The sequence below is a fragment of the Fundulus heteroclitus genome, chromosome 12 (genome assembly GCF_011125445.2).
Source record: "Fundulus heteroclitus isolate FHET01 chromosome 12, MU-UCD_Fhet_4.1, whole genome shotgun sequence".
In the NCBI taxonomy this organism is placed as follows: Eukaryota; Metazoa; Chordata; class Actinopteri; order Cyprinodontiformes; family Fundulidae; genus Fundulus; species Fundulus heteroclitus.
In genome coordinates this window covers 14,156,765-14,168,830 of record NC_046372.1, presented here as the reverse complement: position 1 = coordinate 14,168,830, position 12,066 = coordinate 14,156,765, and the positions used below count along the sequence as shown (strand labels likewise).

Below are 12,066 nucleotides of genomic sequence, written 5' to 3'. Positions count from 1 at the left end.
ATTGGTTTTAAATCTGTCAGCCTGGTAATGATTATTGGTGGAAGTGACAGATGATGCAACAGTTCAGTAGGAAACATTGTTGGCAATATTTTGGTATCCAGACCATTTTTTTTAGTTCAGAACATGTCTCAAATGATCACTGAAGATATTTAATTAAGGAACCTGATCATTCCTGCCTCTCTTTACAAACTACTTCAGCGTGTTTTATCGTTGCCAAATGTGTGAAATATTCTCACACACAACCACAACATTTTTCTGCAGCTATGCAGAACAAAAGTAAGTGCTTTTAAAGGGATGGATTTGTTTTGAAACATCAAATAAAAAAGGAAGTAAAGGGAAAAAAATGCACATTTGTTTCCTTAAGAAACTGATCTGTTCCCTAATGAGATCCCACTAGTGACATGTGCTCTTTGAAGCTTGTTTTCAACAGATAGATAGAAAAAGGGACCATAAGAGGTTGTTGTACAGGTGACAAACAATATCTAAGATATAAATGCCTCCATGATCTACATCAAAGTTTCAGGAAAAACATAGATAAACATGGTAAAAACAGCCATTTCCACCCTGTGGGTTCGGAGCACCTTGTTATGCTCAAAAGTTGATCACTCCTTAATTAACAATAACACACATATGCATTCTATGGGTGCGTCCCTCGCATGTCTAATGGAGCAGAAAGCTCTGATCTGCCTCTTTTAGCAAAATCATAATTCTGGTTGTTCCAAAGCTCACAGCCCTGTGAGTTATCAAAGAACTATACACAGTGCATCCCTGTCCTCTAACGACCACACACTTATTATAACTCCACAGCAATGAATTAATCATCAATTATCCTTAGAACACATGAAAAGTGCAAGCCACATCAGCCTTTGTGTGAACTGTCCCTTTATTTCTACAAAATTTGAATGCTTCTAACAGCGTTCCTCACATCACAGGACCCTCTTCAAATTAGATAACATGGAGGATATGATATCTTCTGTCTACAGTGATCTATTTCGTTTCGGAGATGCAGAACAAAGATGCCACTCCCGCTCCCGACACTCTGCAGACACCAACCTCCTCACACCCATCACCCGCACCAAACACCGGACTTTAGGGGACCGAGCCTTCACTGCTGCTGCTGCCCCACCCTTTGGAACTCAATGCCCCGAACCATCAGGAACTCAGACTCATTACAGAACTTCAAATCACACCTCAAAATCCACTTAAACTTGTTGTTGCGTAGTATGATTTTTCATATATATCATATATATTAAAAAAATGTTTTGTATGGCATCTGAGTGTCCAAAAAGCGCTGTATAAATTTGATGTATTATTATTATTATTATTATTATTATTATTATTATTATTATTATTATTATTATTATTATTATTATTATTATTAATAATAATAATAATAACAAACTAATAAAGCATAAGAAGGAAAATTAGTAAGTGAGATGTAACTAGGAAAAAATGTCAAAAAGTTACGTACAAGATCTGAAAGATAATATCTCAAAGATGTCCATTAAAAAAAAGTATATGAATACAGGGCTTAAGCTGCTCCTTTAAAAACCAAAGAAATTCTGCCAGCATTGATTTGGTTCATATGTCTTATTAACCTGTTCACCTGATTAATTTTTAACCTGTTTATAGCCACGTAGGTTCAAAGGAACAACTTTTTAGGATCAGTGATGATCGCGTAGGGGTTATAAGAGAATTTGGAACCGGTAAAGTGGCACTTTACAATCATTATGCCATCCAACTGTGATGTCATGACTGCAGTCATGGGGGGGGGGGGTGCAGAAAGACAAGACAGTTGACACTTTAAACACTAAATTATTCTCACTTGTTAGTAGAAATATGTGTAATATATTAGTTAAATTTGATGAGCAAATATGTTGCAACACATCAAAGCATATGGAACATTGCGATCATGTGTCCAGTTTAATCCAAGCCATGTTTGACAGGAAAGTGAGCAATCTGCATGCTGCAAGTGCTCTCACTATTTATGGTTGGAGTAGGGTTGCTTGTTCCCACGTTGCATCCCAACCTTTCCTCCTTCTCATCCACTTTTGGGTGTTTAAAGTCCTAACGGGAGAACTGAAGCAGGAGTATCATTCACTGTAACAGCAGAGCGTCCTCCTCCACAGCCCTCACTTGGATCACATAGTCCACTTTACCAGTCCAACGCTCAGTGCTGCATGAACACAGCACGTTCACAATGGGGGGTCAGACTGAGACTCAAAGCAACCTCATTGTTTCTCGCAGCTCACAAACTATGATGTATAAGATGATGTTTTGCAACATACAATATGAGACTTAATCAGGATTTCCAAATAAAAGAGCAAATTGTTTTGGTCCGTGAGGCAGACACCCTGTCTACTTTTAAGACTAGGCTTAAAACTTTCCTTTTTGACAAAGCTAATAGAGTGGCTTAGGTTATCCTGAGATTTTTTCGTAGTTATGTTGCTGTAGACTAAGGCAGCTGGAGAACACCAGGGTCTATGTTTCTCACTCTGCTGAATTCTCCTACTGTTCTCCAATTTGAATTGATTTGCATTGTTTGTTGTTATTTAAACTTTTAACTTTTGCTCTTTGTCACTTTTCTCTTCATAATAGGCACACCTGGTCCGACATATTTTAGCTATGACATCTTCCAGGGGATGCAGATTATCTGCCATTACCATGTAACAGAAAGTACTCCAGGATCAATGTATGTTTCTGTGCTTTCTGTGTCTCAGCTCTGTCTTCTCTAAACCCCCAGTCAGTCGAGGCAGATGACCGTTCACACTGAGCCTGGTTCTGGTTCTGCTGGAGGTTTTCCTTCCTGTTGAAGGGGAGTTTTCCTCTCCACTGTCGCTTCATGCATGCTCAGTATGAGGGATTGCTGCAAAGCCATCAACAATGGAGATGACTGTCCCTGTGGCTCTACGCTTTTTTAAGAGTGAATGCTGCTTGCCAAGACTCGATGCAGTCTACTGGGTTTCCGTAGATAGAAAACTTTCTGACCAATCTGTATGATTTGATTGAATTTGACATGGCTACAGGAAATGTTTCACTATTCTATTTATTTATCTAGCCACTAACAAGCTAACTAGCTACTTGTGGTTAGGGTGTCCTTAATTTATCCTCTGTTAGAATATGTTTTGTTTTATCTTGTCAAATGAGAAAAAAGAAAGTAGATATTTGGTGTTTAGCTGCAAAAACTCACGTTATTTCCCAGATACATATAAGAAAACATTAAAACTTAATATCAGTAATTAATATTATTTAATTATTATTATTTATTAATATTATTAATAAGACATGCATTCCCTCAACACTGAAAATATGAAAGAGACTCAGACAAAACCATCCACACAATAATTTAATAAAATCGACTGCATACTAGAAAAAAGAGAGCAAGGTCATTTTACACAGAAAGAAAATAAGCTCAACTGGTGACAGGAGGATTCTTTGAGCTTTCTCAGGTTAAATAATTACATGTTTACAGGTCAGGTTGTAAGACTTTTATGAGCTCAGTCAAACCAGCTGTTCTCTACATCTTTAATCAGTGGTATATCATGAGCGTTTGAGGTCTCGTAGCTCATGTAGCATTAAAATGAGAGCAGTGATATTCAGGTGTGCATCTTTACATTGGGCACTACAAAAACACATTTAGTTTTTTTTCAGGATAAAAGCAGCAAATAATGCCGTTCAACAGAGAACCATTAGATTTGATTAACAGCAGAGAATGACAGCAAAGTGAATCATTTGTTTTAGGTGTAAAAGTTCTGCCGCTGATAGTACAGAACATAAACTGCATGATGCAAAGTCACAAATTAATACTAACAGAATGCTCAGTGTAAAAGACAGAGAAATGGCACAAAATATATTTTTGAAATGTTCAACTAATTATACTTTTCAATCTGCTGAGGTACCTACAGTAAAGAAAAAACATAAAGAATAAATTCAGCTGTTGAGGTAAATTTTCTCTTTCATCTGTTACTAAAAGAAAACCTTCTTTTTCTTTGCAATGCCAGAAATGATCATGACTTTAAAAAGCAGATTTAACATTGTTTACATGCTCTCATCACAGGTATAAATGCCCTCCTCTATCAAATTGGCGCTTTTAATAAATTCTTTAAACCTTTTCTTTATGGTGTGGAAGGATTGTAATATAAGGTAAATTATAGAAAAACACCAAATAATTTTGTGCAGAGACTAAGGACTTGCTTTGAAACTACAAGATGAGTTACTACTTGTGGAATATTTTTTCAGACTCTCAAAATCTTTAGATCTATATGTAAGTGTTAAAGGGTTACAGGTAGTTTAGGTAGGCTTGTCTGGGGGATTAAACACATGAAATAATAGTTTTGGGTCGTATTTATCAGATTTACATATTGCCTCAGTGACATGCTCAGATACTACACCACTGATGTAATAGCCAATGTTTGATGACTCAATCTTCTGTTAGTTTCCATGTTTTTGCACTAAATACACAGACAATCTGAAAATAAAAGTAAAATTGGCATGGAATCTGTGATGAATATTTGAAATTTCTTAAAAATACTCAAATTGGACAAGATATATCACAATTGCCTAAAGGATTACATCAGAGTGAAGAATAAAAGTTTACACTGGAACAACCATAGTTAGTTACATTAATAACTATAATAATAAAAGTCTTAAAACTTTTATTATTCCAGCTCTGGCTGCTACTTAACAATCAGCAGGGGAGGGGATCCAAGAAGTGTAGTATCATAAAGGCACTGGGTTGTTTTTTGTTTGTTTGTTTTCGGTAATTTTTTATTTATTTAATTTTTTTTTTACAAGAAGCTAACAAAAGTAAATCCAAAATAAATCCTATCGCCAACTATTTTTTTTCATTTTTATTTTTTTGGCTACAAAAAGAAAAGAAAAAAAAAATCCAAGAACAGAAAACCAAGTTCAGGAAAATGGCAAGCTGACCTCCAAAACACAGATAAATCCGTTTTTACAGAAAAACTAACGGAGCAGAGCGAAAGAGCATTCACAGGAGTCCAAACCGGCAGTCAGAACCAAGTGCAAAGGTCAGTCAGGAGTGAGGACCTTGAGGGGCTGTAGTTTGTTCATAAAGCGCCCACAAGATGGAAACACAGACACAAAGCACGCATACGTGTGTGAACTCCCGACCTGAAGCTGAATCACAGAGAAAAGGCAGAAAGAAAAAAAAAATACTGGTAGAAAATACTGAAGGCAATAAGCATAAGCTGCATCCTAAACAATAGAAAACTGAAAATAAGTCTCATCTGTTCAAATACAAAAAGGAAATTTGTAACCACATTATATCTTTTTTTTTCTTTTTACATATGTTTGTTTAATAAGTGCAGATAATACAGTTTAAATACATCACACACTTCTGTACAGCAGACAGCTTGTTATTTTTGAATTAGGCAAACCGGTCTTTACACAACAAGTCTGTGTCAGTGTGTGTTCAGCGTTCTCTTTCAAACCTCGTTCCTCGAAGGTCAGCTCGCCTTTTGTTCAAAATGTCGCCTCTTCTTCTCAGTCATTGATGGAGTTCAGAGATCTTAAGACAGCTTTTCAAGACAGCTTCCACAAAAAGCACCCCTCAGCATGCAACTGTAATCAAATTAACCGTTGATGGGTTTTTTTTTTACATGTAGAAAGGCTTTTCTAACAATTATTGAAGAAAATGCTTACAGTTTTAAAATTGAAGGAAAACAAAAGGCATCAACATAACGAATGTGAACATATTGCCTTTGAAACACATGTTATTAAAATCTTTTTTTTTTTTTTCCTTAAAAAAATTTTCTTATGTACAGACACTTACATTTGCCGGCAACGTTGGTAAAAATGGGAAAAACGCTTCAAAACAACTTCATCATTTATCGTGGTAGCATAACTCAGTGGAATAACAGTGGGGAAAAAAAAGAAGAAAATCCAACCTTTTATTTGAGAATGTCTCTAACAAACACACAAATATTGGTACTCCTGCTGTCAATACTTTGTACAATCCCCTTTCACAAGTTTTCACAAGGTTGGAGCATACAGTGAAGCAGAGAGACCTTTGACACTTTGCACAGTCTCTCTGGATCAGTTAAGAGGCCTGGCTCCTCCTTTCTGCTTTCTTCCCCACATCTTTTCTAGAGGATTTAGGTCACGGAAGAAGGTTCAGTTTGTGCCTGGTTAAAAACTTCCATGTTTATTCCCTACGTTTTGGATCAAGATTGGCTTGAATGACCCACTAATGACACTATTGGTAGATTTTACCAGATTCTCATTTCAAATGTCTGTGTATTTTAAAAGAGTCAATTATGCCGTGCACTCTAACAAGGGTTCCAGGGGATTTTGGGAGAGAAACAGACCCTCAGCATCCCAGTTTCTCCACAGTACTTAACAGCAGGCACGACGTGCTTTTCCACATATTCATCCTTTGTCAAATGCACAACCAAGATGGAGTGCTTGTTGCCAAAAACCTCAACCTTAATGTCATCTGACAAAAGAATGTGGTTCAGGTTAATTTTCCAGTAAAGTTTAGCAAACCCCAGACTTTCACATTTGCGAGGGTAGGGAGGATTAGGCATTAACAGCATCACTCCCAAACATGCAGAAATTGTCTGGTGGCTCTTACGGAGACATGGTGGGTGCATATTTTGCAGCAGTTTTTTTTTTTTTTTTTTTTTTAAAGTTCAAGTAGGAAACCTCTCTTCCCAACCTGCACACTGTGTGTTGATAGTAAGCTCAACATGGATTGTAGTCCAGTCTGGTGTTCAGTGCCTAAAAGAGACTGGTTTAAATGTTTTTTACAGTTATAATCAGGGGGGAACAGAAAGTCATGGGTTACAAATTACAAGCTCCAATAAATTCTCAGCAAGTAGCATTTTTAAAGCTTAATTTACATTTTTTTTAATGGATTAGAGGGGAACCAATACTTGTGTCACCAGCGAGTTTGATAAAAGCTAAAATTTTTTAACATCCTTTTACCCCACTTAATAAATCCACTTATATGAAAGGTTGGAAATCTCTCTTTTTATGTGATCAGTAAAAGATTTAATAATTTAAACGCTTTTTACACGTATCTATCGGTAACTGGTAAGTGTCTGCAGTTGCTTAAAACAGGTTTGTATGTGCATAATTGCTATGAACCCTTTAAAGGCATGTGTCAACTCTTTGAGGCGCAATCAGGCAAAGGAACTATACAGATATGACAATAAAAACTTGCTATTAAGGATGTGCCATTCAGACCACCTAAAGGTTAAAGCTAGATATGTCTAAATGCTGTAAACAATCAAATATAAGAGATGCTTATGTTAAATGTCACATAAAGGAATGTTATCTGGCCAATCCAGACTTAGTGCACATGGACATTTATTTATACTTGCACCAACAGAACGGCACTTAAAAATAAAAAGAAGATTAAAAAAAAAATCTCTGTGCTTCGTTCATTTTGATCCAAAACCAATCAAAACCATGGGGGTCAAAGTGTCATGGTCCCAGAAAGTGTTTCTGTTTTTATTGATCGAATATTTTTTTACTGATGATGGAGACTTTATATGAAAGGATGACCTCAAAGTCCAGCTTTCCTAATAGATGACCTCGTAGACCGTCGCTTTTTTGTCTCCTGAGCCCGTGACGATGTATTTATCATCTATGGAGATGTCACAGCTCAGCACTGAGGACGACTCCTTTGACTGGGAGGGGAATAGAAAAAATTGCTTAAATGTAAGAAATAGAACAAATTCCACACGAGAAAATAACTTTCTTTAACTCTATGAATCTAGAATAAGAATAAGAAATGTATTTTTTCGCTATATTCCTTGTGCTAAAATGTATTTCGCATAGGGCTGGGCAAGTTAACGCGTTAATTTCGCGTTAACTCATTAGACTATTAACGGCGATATTTTCTTTAACGCGCATTAACGCATGTTGCTCACATGCTTTTATTTTGTGAAGGTCTGTTGCTGCGGTGTAGGGGTTTGAATCAGAACAGTAGGTGGCGATAATGCGTCAATAACCTCGCTGTCAGCCAAACCTCGGATTCAGAGGAAGAAAGGTGCTGGCCGGAAAAAAACTAAGCCGACATGCGGAAGGCGGTGTTTCCCGCAGGAATTTGCTTAGTTGGCGAACAGAACAAGTTTTGTGCGGAGCGTAGCGGAGCCTGCATCGACGCCGTCGGTGAAGTTGCTTCTCGTTTCAAAGTATCCATGTGTTTTTGCCTGTTTTCCCTGCCATTCACTATATGCACGCGAGAAAGCAACAACAAAAAAACGCGTGTCAACGTCAAATAAACGCAAGCATATCGAGTTAGCAAGCATTTCAGTTTAAAGTTCTTCCAGCATGGAATATGACAGAAACAAGTTAGTTGTAACCACTGCCAAGTTAAACTTTGGTATTGAACATAAAATGGTAATGCTGCTCCCTGCTGTTACCTCAGAAATTGCCTGTTTTTGGTAGATTTTTTCCCCATAAAGAGAATTCCCTGTCAGTGGCAATAAGCTTTAATTTATTATTATTGCTATTTTTTGTTTTACATGTTTAAGTTGAGCTTTACACTAAATATCTGTTACTGATAAGTGCTACAAATGTTACAACACTTTTGTTCATATGGCAGCAGAACATTAAAATAAAAGTGCTCTTTACACTACTTTTGAATTCATTCTTGGAGTTTGTAAATACCATGCGATTAATCCCGATTAATCGCGATTAATCAGGGCGATTAATCGCGATTAAATATTTTAATCGTTGCCCAGCCCTAATTTCGCAATAAAGAAAGTTCATGCGGATCCACTTGTGCTGTGTTTGGCTTTACACTAGTGATTTCTATTCTTATTTTTGCACACTGCCCAACTCACCTGGAAAATGCTGGCTCCATATGGGGTTCTCCAGGCATTGAGCAGATTGTCTTTTCCGGTACTAACAAACCATTTCCCTGTGAACAACGTGAGCACAGTAAAATGTTACACACAAAAGCAACCCTCTGTTAATTTTCATTTACATTTGAGTTATGATTTTTCTCTCTCTGGCCTCACAGGCTTCTTTTATTTTCAGTTTGAATTTGGTGAACCTCACCAGCCAAGCATCGTTGGGGTATAGAGTTATTTTGAGCAAAAAGAGGGACAATCATTGAAGCTGTCCAGCTTCATTGACCGTGCCTGCAAGATGATTTTTCGCAGTATTTGTGCGTTCACAAACATCCAACAATCCATCTTGTACCGCTGCGGCTTCAACCGTTTGTATCCGAAACCAAAAACGTTTCAGGCCAATCACGTGGCAGTATTGATGTTTAAGACGGGACATACCAGTGCGCCGAAAACAAGAGCGGTTGAGCTACACAGCTGAACCAACACAAACATGACAGCACAGGAGGACACACGCATAGCTGCTGCTGTCACATCTGTTTGGTAAGAATCCAAAATTTCTTCTTTGAAAGAAGAACAGGAAGAAAGGCCTTGACTAGCTTACCTTCTTGTGGTTTCTCAAAATGCCTGCAGCTTACGTTTTAATTTGATACCACGATTGGCTAAAACCATTGGTAGGCGGGTTCTAGGTGTCACTTCACCAAATCAGCTCTGAGATGAGATGTGCTGAAATTCCCTCCTTTCCCCAAACGGATTTAAATGGAGCAGTCCCAGATTGATAAATGTGCAGAACTAGAGTGCTAAACATTATCAATCTGGCTGGCCAGGTTACAACTTCATATCCAAGCCAGACTTGGGTAGTAATTAGTTCTGAGTAAATTTGCGAAGTTTGGTTTATACTTTTTTGTCCTTTACTTGTTCTACAGAGCCTTACAGAAGCATTTGTTTTTCTTAAACTTTTTAACATTTTGCCACTTTGTGTTTGTTACTTCAAACCTCAAACTTCAATCACTTTCATTAGGATTTTGTGAGATAGAACACTTGACAGGCTCCTGCACAACCGGATGACATGCCTACATATAAAAGACTACATATAAAACATGCTGAATATCCACTCATGAGGATTGGAGGACTGGAGTTGGATACCCCTGAGATAGTCCAACACAAAGCAGTGCATAACCGAGTCTTTCTCACCATTAAACAAGGAAACTACATGTGATGACAGTGTCATTTATGCCCCCTGACCATGAGTCGCGCTTACCACAGTGAGCAAATCTTAGTGAGAGCACGCAGCTTTCATGCAGGTGGAGTTGGTACTTGTCAGGTTTGGTGACGTGCAGAACCTCTACGTTACTGTTCTCCATCCCCACAGCCAGCCAGTCGCCCGTCGGACAGTAACCCAAAGAGAAGATCTGCAACAAAGACCGACAGTCTACTTTAAAAGACGCTCACATGTTATAATTTGTTATAATGTCTGCTCATCAATAGACTGTAAAATGTGAAAAACCTGTTAAACCCAGTGATATTTGTTTTATCTGATAGACAGCGCGTGATAAATTCCCTGAAACTGTGGAACTTGACCAGCCATATCGCGCCCTGTCTTGTCTGCCCTCTCTCTCTCTCTCTAGTCCTTTTAATGCACACTCACACGTCAATGTGCACATCAGCGTTGTAAAATGGGCCTCATTCAGGAAAATTGCAATAATGGTCTGTCATTGCTGCTTTTTTTTTTTCCTTGCCTGAAAAAAGTAAATCCAAACTGCAAGTATTATCAGCGTTAAAAATATTTGAGGGCATGCCAAAAACAGTCTGGCCTTTAGTGTGGGTTAAACGCTCTGAACTGAGCTTGTAAATTACTGCAATAAATCGAGACGATTATGACGCACGCCGCAATTGGCAGGGACTTGTCCAGTGATGTGCAATTTTTACCAGTCAGTGACATTTTCACTATACTTATATCACAAACTAATGGCACAACATGTTTGCTCAAAACCAAGCTTTTTTGGCTAAATACGACAGCTTACATCAAGTAGTGGGGGGACTGAGCTGAACTAATTCTTCTTAAAAGAAAAAATATATGGCATAAAAAGTTTACAAACAGATATAACTTTATGTAGGTATTGCTTTGGTGCAGGTTTAGTCTGGAGTTTCCTGTGTACCTGGGAAGTAAAGTCATGTTGTTGCAGCTGCCGGCCCTCTCTAAGATCCCAGGAACGAACTGTGTTATCCAGACCTCCAGTCCACAGTTTGGTTCCATCATTAGAGATGTCTATACAACTGGCTCCGTCTGTATGGCCCTGAAACTGCCTAAAGAAAAGAAACGCACACAAAATAAACCCATACCATTTAAGAATTGTTAGCATCTGTCATGGAATATCTGTTCCATGTCATATGAATAAATACTAATGAGATAAAGAATAAAGAGATCTCTAAATATGTTGTATGTTGACCTCAGGTTAAATGAATGGAAACAGCGGTCAGAAACAGGGAGCAACTGCTTGAGCTTTAAGTAATAGAACTGAAAATTAGGTTTCTGGAATGCTGCTCCACATGGTAGTAAAAAAAAAAAACTAAATTAAATTAAATAAAAACAATTTTTTGTGGGAATTATGTTATGAAAGTTTTGCCTTAATGAAATAGTAGCTCACAACTGAAAAGCAATCCCAGTTTGTTTCTCCCAGTAACAGCATTGTAGCACAGCTGGCTGCAGCAGGAAGTTAGAAAAGCAGCTTGAAACTCCAATCACTGACTGATTCATTCAAGTTAAGGCAAAGGCTGATGGGAAATTCTTATGACTTGTTGATTTTTCTGCAGACTTGAAGTCATTGAGGTAGAAAAAAAACTGTTTGCACAATACTGGTATGATCAGAACCTCGATTTACCTTTGGCGACTGATAGAAAGAAAGAGCCTGATGGCGTCTCATGGCATATTTAGTGCCATTTATTAAACTATTTCAATTGTTGCAAAATGTGTACGGTAGGAGAAAATGATGCCAGATATAAAAATCAGTACCTGTAGGCTTTGCTATAAATGTTATCATATGATATTGGTCATATATTTACCACTTCCACTGTTGCTATATCAACAGAAAACTAAAATTACTGGTGATTGAAAACAAGCAGGTTTTACTCTGTTATGTTATTATTGAAATAAATTCTAGTATTACTTTAGTGTGCAGTGCTTTGGACAGTAGTTCGATCCGGTACATTTCTGTTGTGGTACTCCTGGATTAAAATACCAAAG

At 37.6% G+C, this 12,066-nt stretch overlaps 1 protein-coding gene across 5 annotated transcripts in view; it reads right to left on the bottom strand.

Moving 5' to 3' along the window:
* Positions 1–3,640: 3,640 nt before the first annotated feature.
* The window catches only part of LOC105928411 (transducin-like enhancer protein 4), a 59,516-nt gene continuing 51,090 nt past the window's right edge, over positions 3,641–12,066 (bottom strand). For 3 of the 5 annotated variants that reach the window (XM_036144022.1, XM_036144023.1, XM_036144024.1), the window contains exons 18-21: positions 10,982–11,129; positions 10,084–10,234; positions 8,817–8,893; positions 3,641–7,655 (exon numbers count right to left, since the gene is read on the bottom strand). In XM_036144022.1, coding sequence (XP_035999915.1) covers positions 7,548–7,655; positions 8,817–8,893; positions 10,084–10,234; positions 10,982–11,129 — 484 coding nt within the window. In that variant the 3' untranslated portion in view covers positions 3,641–7,547. The remainder of the gene's footprint in view (positions 7,656–8,816; positions 8,894–10,083; positions 10,235–10,981; positions 11,130–12,066) is intronic. The other 2 variants (XM_021318094.2, XM_021318095.2) reach the window with 1 other exon arrangement.